Source organism: Mya arenaria, chromosome 1, assembly GCF_026914265.1.
Source record: "Mya arenaria isolate MELC-2E11 chromosome 1, ASM2691426v1".
In the NCBI taxonomy this organism is placed as follows: domain Eukaryota; kingdom Metazoa; phylum Mollusca; class Bivalvia; order Myida; family Myidae; genus Mya; species Mya arenaria.
In genome coordinates this window covers 48,522,559-48,535,956 of record NC_069122.1, presented here as the reverse complement: position 1 = coordinate 48,535,956, position 13,398 = coordinate 48,522,559, and the positions used below count along the sequence as shown (strand labels likewise).

Genomic DNA, 13,398 nt, shown 5'->3' with positions numbered 1-13,398 from the left:
GTGAGTTTGACTGCAGGGGACCAACACTGGCATGTGTCTAGGGATTTTGAAGCTGTGGGTATATGGACATTATCTTCAGCTTTTAGCTTGGATTAGTTGGTAGGGAAGGGAATGGGATGGGTGAATAAATGAATATATATTGTATTGAATAATATTGTCAAAAACACTCTCGTTAATATCATTTCAAAACAACAACATACATATGCTCACACTCACGTACTTTTGTACTATTATTAAAGGATTGAGTGCATATGTTTTCGTGTGTGTTCATTTACTTTGAAGCAGGAGCATACGAGGCTTTCCATGCAGCTCGTTTTCGCTTCTTAAATCAAAGTGCTTAAAGCGTCGAAAGGTCTTCGGCTAGCTACGGTTTGTGAGTATAGTCATGTAATTGTAAATCAAATTTGCATAAACATCTAAATTGTGTATGCGTGATCATGAATTCCTTCGGAAATACTCTTTTTATGTTAAAATCAGTTAAATCAAGACCATTGAGTATCAGTCACTTGAAATACTAATTGAATATGTAAAATACCCAAATAATTACAAAAGTATGAAGTAAAACTCATTTGCATACGAAATAGTATCTGTAACTTTGATTTTTGTAATCAATGCATTGCCACGGATAAAGCATTTAAGGTATTTTTAGTAAAATCTAATCTACATTTCAAACATGACTGGGTCGTACCTAATTAACCACCATGGCATGTCCGTTGAGCCAAATGCATCCAACACAATGCATTGGACTTGTTAAAAAAGTTTATGTATAAGGGCCTTACACAGTGCAAAAGTGGGTGGGGAAGGTCCAAAATAAAAACGTTTCAAAAGTTTATGTTTTGGTTAGTTTTGAGTGAGTAAAACATACACCATTTGTTACATGTTTGGGGTACTAAGGAGTTGACTCGATTTTACAGAGGAAGACTTTATCAAATTTTGGACCAAAAAGCATTTTCATTTTTACGGAAAAGTCTATCGACAATATCACTATGTTTTTGTGTCCACCACAAAAGTGTCAACAACTTTTCAAATTTGGCAAATTTATGGCGACAACGAAAAGTGTCAAAAAGATTAACAGAAGTCATTGGGTATGCTTACAAATAAATAGAATAACATCCCCTTTGATAAGGCAGTGTCAGTCGGAGATGGATCGTCAATTTTTTTTTTTTTTTGATATGATTATGTGCATACGAGAATACTGAAGGTAAACTCGACGTAATGTTTCTACATCCATGCATAATAAGAAAAAGTTTGACAGGGGTGAACACGGTTTTGGATACCTTCTTATAATGTATATAATTATATAACACAGAACCAGTGATTGATAAGTTTCAGCAGAATCATTGTGGCCAGTTATTTCTCAAAAGTGGTCAGTTTCAATTTGCCTGTTATTCCCATCGGTGGCAGTATCATTCGGAGATATATAACTATATTTTGAACAAACAACCTATTTTACCATTTAAACTGATACATACTCCTGTGGTCATTCTTCAAATTTCCTGACTCAAGTTTATTGACGGAGTTTCAAACAAAGATTTTTTTTTTTAAATCCCAGAGTCAGGTTTGTAAAAAGTATTTTAGGTAACAAAACATAATTTAACATTGTAAGTAGTTAAAAACAAGTCATTGAAATTTATTGTATTCGTGCAAGTAGCCCACGTGAACTGTATTGGTTAAGCGGGAAGCCTGCCTCTTGAACGCCGGAAGTTTTCTGTTCACGTCAAGATGGAGATATAAAAGCGCCATTTCCGGCCTGTACATCCCTGTATATGTACAGAGGTATGTTTGAGGAGAACGACTTGCTGGTTAAGTACTCCTTAATGGTAGTTAATTAATCACTCGAAACTATTACGATTTAAATACGCTGTGGTGTTTACAGTATGCTGGTTCATTGTGTAACAATAATCTTGAAACTGTATTGAAGATAGATTAATGATGAAGTTTGTGATGGAAAAATTAGCACATATTTTTCTGCTATTTCTAAGCTTCGTCGACAATGGTAAGTGTTATCTACAGAAACATTTAATTGCATGGTCTTTGCTAGCACATATGTCGTTTTGCAAGTCATTTTACCTTAATTTACTTTTCAAAGATTTTAAAAATAATAATTACAAAAGACCGACAATGTACAGTTTACGAATTCTGAAATACAATTCAATTTTAACGACCGTGTAACAGAAAAAGGAGCTACAGTATCTTGACATTTTATGCAACTACATTGGCTTGACTAAAATTAGTTCTTACAATACTGTTCATATTAACAACGGCATTGCTAGTAATATGTTGCGTTTATATGCCGGACATTTACCCCCGATGTCAAATATACCAACGGGTTATTATGGCAATTGGATGAACACTGGATATTTTAAATGAATTACAGCATATTTGTGTTGAAAAGTACAAACGATATAGCAAACATTTCTAACGTGTAAACCACTCTTTTTCATTTAGCGATAAAATGTTGAGGTCATTTCAGGAAAATAATATAGAAGTCTGTACATTAAGAAAAGAAAATGACATGTTTGTTTCATTCTTACATAATTCGATTTATGTATGTTTTTGCACCTGGTAACTTCCTAAACATTAGCTGAGTGCGATATCTTTTCATTACATGAACATGTATTTGAACACGTGAGTACTACATGTTGATAGCATATTAACCTCAAAGAAAGAACTAATAGCCAAACTTGAAAACAACATGTCTAAACATGGTAGTTCAAACACAGTCTGATGAGGAAATAATGAAGAAAAAATAATAAAAATTGTATTTATAGTAATTTAACTTCCATTATTTTGTTATATTTGTCAATTATTTACTGTAAATTCTTGCCAAAATCAAAACACACCGGAGGGCAAATCAATTACTCAGTCAAAAGATATGAAATTACCAAGGGAGTATGGTTATATATTTGTCCAAGTAGGGCATATTTACCTCCGATAGTAAATCTCGGCATATAAACGCTACATAAACTTTATTATGTATAAAGGCATTTTAGAAAAATATATTACGTATTAAAGATAAACGAATGCTTTAAAATTTACCAACGGTATTTTAAAAGATTTTTTTCTTCGCTGTCTATTTTTCCGAAAAAAACAATATTATTTTACGCATTAAATAACGATCACCTTTATTTTACCAGGCTACTGTGGCTGTCCGGGAAATAATAACCCGACGAAAGGTAGGGTTTGCTGAACAACATTTTGTTTTCGTTATTTAACTGAGTTAAATCACCTTTACTGGCACCCAAGGTTGTCTTTAAAGGCACATGCATTGTCACTCATCATAACTATAGCAGTATAGTCACAGCTCAATGGAAAACGCTTAGACGTATATATTTATTCATGCATATCACGCCTCCAGCATAAATAACGCAACGCCAGTCACGCGGGGACCCCATATTTTTCCATATTGGGTCACCAAATTTATTTCGTGCCAAAATGGCTTCTTTTTTCCGATTTCGATTTAGGGCGCCGAAAACTATATTCGCCCCGTAACGTTGACTTGTATATCCTATACGGGGGCTTCTTATAACCCCGTTACTTATAATATTTATATGTATGTAACAGAAACAAAATGCCATCTCTAACTGAAACCGTTTCCCATGACCATGCCCTGGTATGAAAGGATCCCCAAAAGACATGCTACATGCAGTAGACATGTACTTATGTTTTGTTAATTGATTCCAACCAATACTGTAACTAAACAGACTTGTTTGGGGTGTTTTTGCAATGACCAACTTGGTAGTGTATACTTTAGTTGCCATAGTATGACATCACAGTGGTACTTAAACATCCAGATTACTACTTCCAGTGATCAAAATGTGCACAGCCGGCACACTAAAGGGACCGGAAGTCTACATAGACACATCAGAAGCCCGTCGGACTGTAAACATCAGGTCGACTGTCTGTCACTGTACAGCAACATTCAAAGACGTATCGTTTTATTCTCTATACATGGCTGGGCCACCTGGAACGTGCGGCTCCCTTTTCAAGTTTGAAAATCCAAGCGACCATAGCTCCAAATCATCACAAGAAGAGTGTTCGTTTGAAATGCATAGGACCATCAAAGTTGGGACTGAAATGATCGTTAATATCACATTGGACAAACTTCACCAACCATTTGAGGCAGACTTTTGTGCACGCATGAAGCCAGGTAATTTTTATTCTTATCATAGTAAACACCGTTAGTGTAGTAAGATGGCTGTTCTGTAATACTCATAACTGTCTTCATTACCTGCAATTCTTGCGACAATATAAACTTATTTGCATGCGTATAACGATCGTAGCCTCGAAAAATCATACAAACATCTCAAGCTCGTACGATAATTAACATAACGCGGCCTGTCAGTCAGACTAGCCGGTCGATACGCGACTGACCAATCAACGTTTAAATTAGGCGGGGCTCAACAGTTGCCAAATGATATCTGCCATGACCTCCGACAATCTCCACTTATCATAAGAAGTTTGATTACGCTGTTTACCTTATACTTATTACAAAATATGTTCCTGATATATATTAACGTATACATATAAATATATATAAATTATCCTACTCTCAGGTTTAAGGGGAAAACAACTCAGTTTAAAATGACAAGTTAGCATTAATATTGATATTAATACATTAAAAGAAACATTACGGTGGTTATATAAATAATTGTGATTTATTTATCTTGTATGACACAAGTGATTCATAATACAGAAATGAATAAAAACAGCGGAAACCATTGCGTTTTGACATTTGATCTAAACAAACGTCGTTGTTCGTTTTGAAATAATGATTACCTTTCTACCGTCACAAATTTCCGATATTATTTAGAAATAAATTATGTTACTGTTTAGACACTAAATAAGTTCCACTTAAATCATACTTTGCATTCAATTAAAAATTATTTACTAACTTAATGTTTTTTTTTTGTTTTTTTGTTACGTATCGCCTTGTCCCATGCCATTTTTATCCCATTGTCAAGTATAGCTTCTATATTATAATCGTCTGCGTCTGCGTACTTGTCTGAGGGCCGGATATTATGTGGTCACCTGACATTGTAGGCGTAGCCTTATCGCTAATGTCATCGTGTCAATTGTATATATAGTATCTGCGATATTCTCTCTTTTGTCGTGTATGCATGAATTCAGTACTTATCTGGAGCATGAGATATTAAAATAAATGCACAATAGATTTTACAGCGCAATACATAGCGTGCGGTTTCTAAATAAATGCCCGTGATAAAGTGATGCTATGTAACTAAACAGTTCAGTATTACACCCACTGCCCTTGTGAAATGGTTCTCGTCGATACAGTAACTTTTCCTTACATAAGAAAATTGTATTAGTATATATATGACTGCTCAAGATCTATGCGGCGCGGAAGAGTTCCAGTGCAAACATGATGGAGCGTGTATCAATAAGGATTTCAGATGTGACCAACAGCCGGACTGCTCCGACGAATCCGATGAAACAGACTGTTATAACACAGGTAATCGACTGGACTCGGACTACCAAATGCCATTACTTAAAAGTGGAAACCATCGATTGACCCATTTCCGTTACTTACGAGATGGGAGAGTCAGATGGATGTAATGAAATGGGTCAGTCTTTGGTAGCCGACGCTGAGGGGATACAGACCTAATGCACTTTGCGCTTCATTGAGGTTAAAACGCCGTAAACACTACGTGTGTAAAGGTTGTTCGTGCTCTATGGATGTGCAAACGCCACATGCGTCTATACAGCAAAATGGTATACTAACTATAAGTTCATTGTTAACCCAATGTTTGTCCGAATCGGTAGAGCTTCTGACATCCCATGATTTGTCCAAACCTTTTTTTTTTTCTTATAGCTACTAAGATCCTATAAGTTATCCGAGTCTTACTGGGAACAACCCAAAGAGTGAGAACTCAAATCGCCTTCCATGCCTCAGTGGGGTACAAGCTCCTAATACAGTGGCACAAAAGCACCTCATGCCGCATTTGGTTCATACTTTGTTTACAGTAGGTCTCAAAAGGCATCCTTTGAACCATCGTCTAAAAACTTCGTTAATAGTAGGACTCAACGAGCATCCCTGGAACCGCCTTGTACAATCTCTGTACACAATTGAACCATAGAGCATAACGGGCCCTATCGGGTACAAATTCCATAAACTGTGGAACCCAAAGAGCATTCCTAGAACCATCAGAACACATCCAATGGCTAATCTGGTACTTACTCTGTGTAAAAGTAAATCATTCAATAACCGATTGGGTGCAAACTCCTTCTACACAAAGAACCAAGGAGCATTCAATTGCACATAGGAAACAAACATCGTAAACAGTGAAAGACAAAGAGCCAATCTGGTACAAACTCCGAATTAAGAGGTACACAAAAACCATCCCACGATTCATTGGATACTAATTCCGTACACAATGTCACCCAAATAGCACCTAGGGCCAGCCATATCCAGTTAGACACATAGAGCATCTAGGGACCCATATGATACAAACTTCATACACAGTGAGACCCAGAGAGCATCACAGGCTCTCTCGATTACACAATACATACACAGTGAGACACAAAGAGCATCACACGACCCATCTGTAACAAAATCCATGCACAGTTATACACAAAGAGCATCTAAAGATCCATCGGTTTCAAATGCAATACACAATGAGCCACAAAGTGTATCACATTACCCATTGGGTAAAATTCCATACAAAGTGAGCCACAAAGCGCATCACAAGACCCATTTGGTACAAACTCCATACACATTGAGACACAAGGAGCATCCTAAGACCCATCTGTTACAAAAACCATACACAGTGAGACACGAAGAGCATCACACTACCCATCGGGCACAAACTCCATACACAGTGAGACACTAAAAGCATCCCAAGTCTCATCGGGTATATACTCCATACACAGTAAGACTCAAAGGGCATTCCGAGACCCATCGAGCACAAACTCAATACACAATGAGCAACAAAGAACATCCAAAGACCCATCGGGTACAAACTCAATACACAGTGAGATACAATGATCATCTAAAGACCAATTTGGTACAAACTACATACGCAGTCAGCAACAAAGACCATCTAAAGACCAATCGGGTACAAACTACATACACAGTGAGACACAAAGAGCATCACAAGAGGAATCGGTTCCAAACTTCATACACCGTGAGACACAAAGAGCATCCAAGGACCAATTTTTAAAATAAAGGCCCATGGTCCTTCCGATTTGATTTCCCCGTGCAACTGGCAGCCGGCTCCTGTTGCAGATTGTTGCTTTTTTTAAAGTAATGCCCACAAATACATATTGTTAATGTTAGGCCTTAAAATTATCTTGTTGGCTTTCAAGTTACATGCATATATGCGTGTTATTTAACATAAGGCACAATTATTATACTAGTTTTACAACTATTGCTAAATGCAAACGTTTATAGAAACGTTAACAGGATTAATTGTCTTGCAATATACATTTCATATAGGTTTTCAATTTTATTATACTTATTAAAGTCATTGAAATGTATAACTGGTCATAATGTTTTCTTTCTCCTAGCAAAGTGCGTTAAGGGCATGGAAGCCTGTATGGACGGAAATGGTTGCTTCAGAAAATCTGATCGTTGTGACAACGTGTCGACTTGTGGAGATCACACGGACGAGAAAGACTGTGGTGTGTAATGTTTACGTATATAAAAATATACATGTTAACGTTCTAAAGAAAATAGGAAAGGCTGGCCGAACGAAAAACTTCTATTTTCTATCAAACGTTAAATTGTATATTATCATGATCAGAGGAAACAATTATTTGTGGATGTATAAAATCAAATTTTATTTAATCATTCTGTGTCACAGACTATGTCTGAACCAATGCAATGTGAGAGATATTAAAGTGAAACGTTTCAATAATTTGAGCTTGTAATTCGATTCTCATTTGTCATCTCATGCATGCACTCCTAATGAATGTCCGTTCTGAATGTCTGTGACTACGTATCGCATTCGGGAGCATTTTTGACTCGGAGGCGGATTCCTGCGGAAGGTCATACTAAACTATCGTACCGATTGTCATAGTAAAATAGTTTATGTCCAAAGTAATGTTTAAAATAGTAATTATATGTGTTGAGGAACAAATTCACACGAATGCTTTTGGGCATTATGCAGGATTTCCCTACTAAAATGTTGTTTAAACAGACTTAGAATGTATATGTGAGTATATTTTCAGGATTTCAAAATGGGCAAAACGACAAAGAACAAATGCAAGGTACGTTTAAAAAAATACAAAACAAACAATGAATTTCGCCGTCATGTTAATAGATAAATCTATGGACAAATGATCTAATTAACTATCATTTATGTTATTATTCATCTACACAGATACCGGACCTTTGATAGAAGTTGAATGTTTCGAAAGTCAGCATTTTTCTACTACCACCACAACAACTTCCACCACTACTACAAGAACAAATAAAACACACACTAAAACAAAACCTACGACAACAACAAAACCTACAACACCAACGACAAAGGCGACAACGACACCACCACTAACATCTACAAACGACATTAGAACAGCAGAGCAAACTAACGAGATAAAACCCACAAGAAAAGTTATGAACGAAATTACTGAAAATAGGAGTAACAAGGATGTTTCAACTGGTTCAAAGCCAACAGTGACTCCTAAATCATCCCTACTTACTAACCCATGTAAGTACACTCAAAGCTGTGATGTATCTTGCAAAGTTTATGAATGCATCAATCATGTAAATAAGCTTGAGCTACATTGTTAAATTAAATAGTCATGATGAAAGTGGTCTAGTGGTATCGGTTTCCTTCTTTCACACAAAAGGCTGTGAGTTTGATCCCCACCAGTGGTTATTTCCCATTTCCTTGCAAAATGGACATCAATACTGGTTTATATTCAGATCGCAGGTTCGATTCCCCGCCGCACCACTGAATATTTACTTTCAAAAAAAGAAATCTACCGTATGTATGCAATTTTTTTTTAAACCAGTCAAATAACCAGTTATGATTGTTAGCTTTTAAATCACGCAATATTTCCCTGGAATTGTTAAAAGATAATATTTTTTACCCACGACTTAATGCTGCGAACCTAATGGTGAAAATCTGCCTTATCCCCCATATATATAGCGACATTGCTTGATGAGTGTTTACAAAATCTTAATTTACAAAAGCCCCACACTTCAGATGAATAATTAAGAAACTCGTAAAACAATTGACAATTCGTTGGGTACTAATGTTTTAAGTAATATAATAGATAGTGATGTAATCATTCATTGCTTGTAAGGCCTAGCCAAATAATAGTTTTATGTTTGCAGCCATGTCAGAAAGCAGCAGTGAACCTACAAACCGAGACTTGTTGAATGTGTTGAATGCCGTGATTGGTAGACTTGAAACCGTAGAAAAAAAGTTACGGGCCATTGAATCCTTAGAAAAAAGAATGGCATCTTTTGAGGTCGACATAAAAAAGTTGTGGGTAGCGCTTGATGACCGAGTGAAGAAAGTTGACGCGAGAGTAAAACGTCTCAAAGACAAGGTGGAGGGGGCCGATATGCACGCGGCTGTCCTGACAGAGCGGATGCAGAATCTGGAAAAGGAGAGAGATACTCTGCGTGACGACGTCTCATATCTGCAATCTCAATCCATGAGCATTGCCACTAAACCGGGTTTATGTTTAAACGTTTTGCTACTGAGCATGTTTTTGTAACTTTTTTGCATATATATTGGCTTTCACCGGGGTGCCCGAGGATAACACCGACGGGAACGAGCAAGGGAAGGGTAAGAGCGGAAGCCGCGTCGGCACCTCCATGACGCCTTTAAGATCGCCCGTGAGGTAGCGGACAATATTCGTTTTGAGAAGGTTCACCGGTCACCAGGTTCCCCAGTTGCGGGCAAGACCAGGAATATTATTGCAAAGTTTTCTTTTTCAAAGACCGGGAAATGGTTCGTAAATCATGGAAACAGCTTGATAGGACCCAGTTTCGAGTTTTTGAACAATTCCCCCTGGATGTCATTCAGAAGAGAAGGAAGCTGGTTCCCAAGATGAAAGAGGCGAAGCGGCTGGGTAAGAGGGCTTACCTAACCTACGACACCCTCTACTTCGACGGAACCGCCGTGAGGGCATAGGGACACGACGACGGTGAGGTGTCCATCCTCTTGTATTGAAAGAGCAATACTGATTTTACTGATTTGATAAGTTCCTTTGATATTTGTTTTTTTATATGACACTTTGACAAATTCATCTAGTAACGTTTATTTAAGCGGTTATAGTTCGTTTAATTTAACAGAAAAAATCAAAACATAAACGCACGTAGAAATAGCGGTAAAAACCCATTATGATATCATTATCTGGCTAAAATTAGATCGTAATTTCTTTAATACTGAGGAGGATGTATATATTTGTGCATCTTATATATGGGGAGAAGGTTCGCCAGTTTACATTACATTTAACGTAGATCTATATGAAATTCTAGAAAATGACATCACATATTTTTCTGAATTTGGTAAAATATTTTTATCTGGTGTTTTAAATAGCCGTGGAGGCAACAAATGCGATTTTATTACACATGATAATGTTAATACTGTTTTTGACGACCTAGACTATGTCCCTGATTAGGGCCTCTGTTGAAAACGTACATAATAGTCTTGGGATTAAATTGCTAGATTTTTGAAAATCAACTTGTATTCGCATTTTAAATGGTAGAATTGGTGACAGTTATAAACATACTTTTTATTCTCATAACGGATCTTCCGTAATTGATTACTTATTGACCCATGAATGTAACTTTTCATTGATATCCGACTTTACTATTGGCGATTTCAATGAAAGGAGCGATCACGCTCCAATACTGTTTTCATTATATTGTAATTATTTTTCGAATAGTTACGATACATACACTGATGTTAAATTTAAATGGGATAATACTCTACGTGAACAATTTCGCACTGGGATTATTACAAAATTACCTGTGTTCGATGATATTGTTGATAATACAAACTGTTCAAATAGATTGCCAATTAATGATGTTTCAGATAGATTTATGGTTACAATCCGCAATGTCGCGGACCCGTTATTTTCTAAACGCTGTACTTATAGTAACAAGCCATTGTTTGATATTGATAGTTGTAAGAAAAATGCAGATTGGTTTGATAATGAATGTGTTAATGCACGGCGATTATGCCAAGAAGCTTTACATATTTTTAATTCGAACAAAAACGATATTAACAGAGCTAGTCTGTGTGCACAAAATAAGTCTTATAAAGATTTACTTCGTAAAAAGAAAAACTTTGCTTATCGTAAAAAATAAAGGATATTGAGAATTTAAGAAAAAAGAACTTTGAGAATTTTGGAAATTTATTAAATCAAAAAATAAAGTTAACAATTGTAAAATCCCTTTGGAACATTTTAAAACATTTTTTAAAAATCTTAGCAACAATACGTTTGATTGCAATAACAACGAGGCTGAACAGTTGTTTGCAAGTAATGATTTTGATGACTCTACCTTTCCAGAGTTAGACCAACCTATTTCTATTATTGAAGTACGTAACGCAATAAAGCATTTAAAACGAAATAAATCGGCTGGTAGCGACTGCATATTAAATGAGTACTTGATTGAATGCGCTGACATATTAACAAGCCACTTTTGTGATGTATTTAATAGCATTTTAGCGTCTGTTTTTTTTCAGAAAAGTGGACAGAAGGTGTCATCATTCTTTTCCATAAAAAAGGTTCTGTTAATGATGTCAATAATTATAGAGGAACTACACTTGTTAGTTGTTTTTCAAAAGTATTAACAACAATTTTAAATAAGCGCATCGAGTCATTTTGTTAAGCTAATGCCACTATTTCGGATGCACAATTCGGATTTCGTATTTATCGCAATGCTCTGTGGTTTATGTTGTATAAGTCTGGTATAAAAAGTAAATTACTTAGAAAAGTGAAAGATATGTATGAAAATGTTAAATCTTGTGTTAAATCATGTACATCTTACTCTGAATACTTTTGTTATGCCGTTTGCCTGCGCCAGGGGGAGGTTATGTCCCCGATTCTTTTTCCCTGTTTGTAGAGGACTTAGAACTATATATACAAGATAGCATCACTTCCGGTTTAAGTATTGATGACATTGTATTAATTATGTTGCAATTTGCTGACGATATGGCCATTTTAGGGAAATCGCCAGCGGAAGTCCGATCAAATCGTATTTTATGGCTTCATAATTGTACACTTTTTGACAATGCATGCAAAAGAAAACATACAAGAAAATAAATCTAAGTTACATGAAAAGCATGATATATTTTACTTTGTCAAAAGGAAAAAGGTTGGGCCACAAGTTTTTACAACATTAGAAAACGGTCCTCCCTTAAATCCGAATAAATTATCAAGATGGTTACGAAATCTAAATATGCATATATAAATTACCTTGCAACAAATTACAATATACAGGGGAAAAGTGGGAAAAGTAATGAAAAAAGGAAAATATTTCAATTCGACAAAAGTAAGAGCAGAAGAAAAAACAAACAAAACAAAAAACTTTTAAACGAATTGAATGATGTTTATGCCTTTAACCTCGTACCGTCTCTTGACCTGTTTGGCTATATTCTAGAATAACGCAGTATTAATTCAAGAGATTTGTTCGAAACGCTTCGTTGCTTTAATAAACGGCTGGACTTGTTGGAATAGTATGCTGTTGCCATTCTCATTTAAATTATTGATACCAAAAAGTATTTTTTCCGCGCTTAATGGGTGGAAAGTGCGTGTATTTAAAAATTGTTGGCGTCTTTCATTAACATATTTTGGACATCTAAAAAAGTAATGATCATCGTCTTCTAGTGTATTGCCGCAAGAACATAATGGAGTTTCATGCAAATGATTATAAAATAAATCCGCATTCAAATTACTGCACTTATTTCTGATTCGAGCATGTTGGACCTGATGAAATCGATCTCCTGAGAGAAAAAATGATGGTACTTCGGCCGCTTTGAACTTATTTCTCAATTTATACTTAAACGAGAACAGTGTTTCTAAATTACGAGTTTCTAAGTCTAATTCATTTCATAGTTTAACTGACAATGGTATTACAGAGTTCGAATAAATTTCTAGTCGACGTGCTACAACTGCGTAATTCATTTGGTTACGTAAGATGTAGTTACTTGTATTACTTATATCGCCTTTGTTGAATTTAAACAGTATAATAATGTTTTGCATCTTTCGTCTCTCTGATAGTGTAACCCAGCCAATTTCTTCTAGGAGTCTTTTTATTGAAACAGATCTTGTAAGCCCAGTGACTATTCGTGGAGGAAGTCGAGAAAGTCCAAAACCATTTAAACACTCTTTACTCGTATTGCAAAGCATGGGGATTAAATGTAAATACACCAAAGACAAACATAATCATGGTTTTCCGTAAACGGGGTGGAA

The 13,398-nt window shown here is 35.9% G+C and overlaps 1 protein-coding gene across 2 annotated transcripts; it reads left to right on the top strand.

Annotated features, from left to right (window-relative positions):
• The first annotated feature begins 1,810 nt into the window (after positions 1–1,810).
• On the top strand, positions 1,811–11,749 carry LOC128225628 (integumentary mucin C.1-like). Of its 2 annotated transcripts, XM_052935564.1 has the most exons (8): positions 1,813–1,996; positions 3,138–3,176; positions 3,809–4,150; positions 5,348–5,470; positions 7,525–7,638; positions 8,188–8,226; positions 8,340–8,669; positions 9,302–11,749. In XM_052935564.1, exons 1-8 carry the CDS (start codon positions 1,930–1,932, stop codon positions 9,688–9,690), a joined length of 1,443 nt encoding a protein of 480 aa, XP_052791524.1. In that variant the 5' UTR covers positions 1,813–1,929; the 3' UTR covers positions 9,691–11,749. The 2 variants fall into 2 exon arrangements, with proteins under 2 accessions (XP_052791589.1, XP_052791524.1); XM_052935629.1 differs by lacking the exons at positions 5,348–5,470; positions 7,525–7,638 and having other exon boundaries at positions 1,811–1,996.
• The last annotated feature ends 1,649 nt before the right edge of the window (positions 11,750–13,398 follow it).

Excerpts from the sequence above, each read along its gene's own strand:
- LOC128225628 (XM_052935564.1), top strand. The coding sequence starts at position 1,930 with ATGATGAAGTTTGTGATGGAAAAATTAGCACATATTTTTCTGCTATTT. Across the intron at positions 5,471-7,524 it reads AACAGACTGTTATAACACAG|CAAAGTGCGTTAAGGGCATG; the intron begins GTAATCGACTGG and ends TCTTTCTCCTAG. Across the intron at positions 8,227-8,339 it reads CGACAAAGAACAAATGCAAG|ATACCGGACCTTTGATAGAA; the intron begins GTACGTTTAAAA and ends TCATCTACACAG.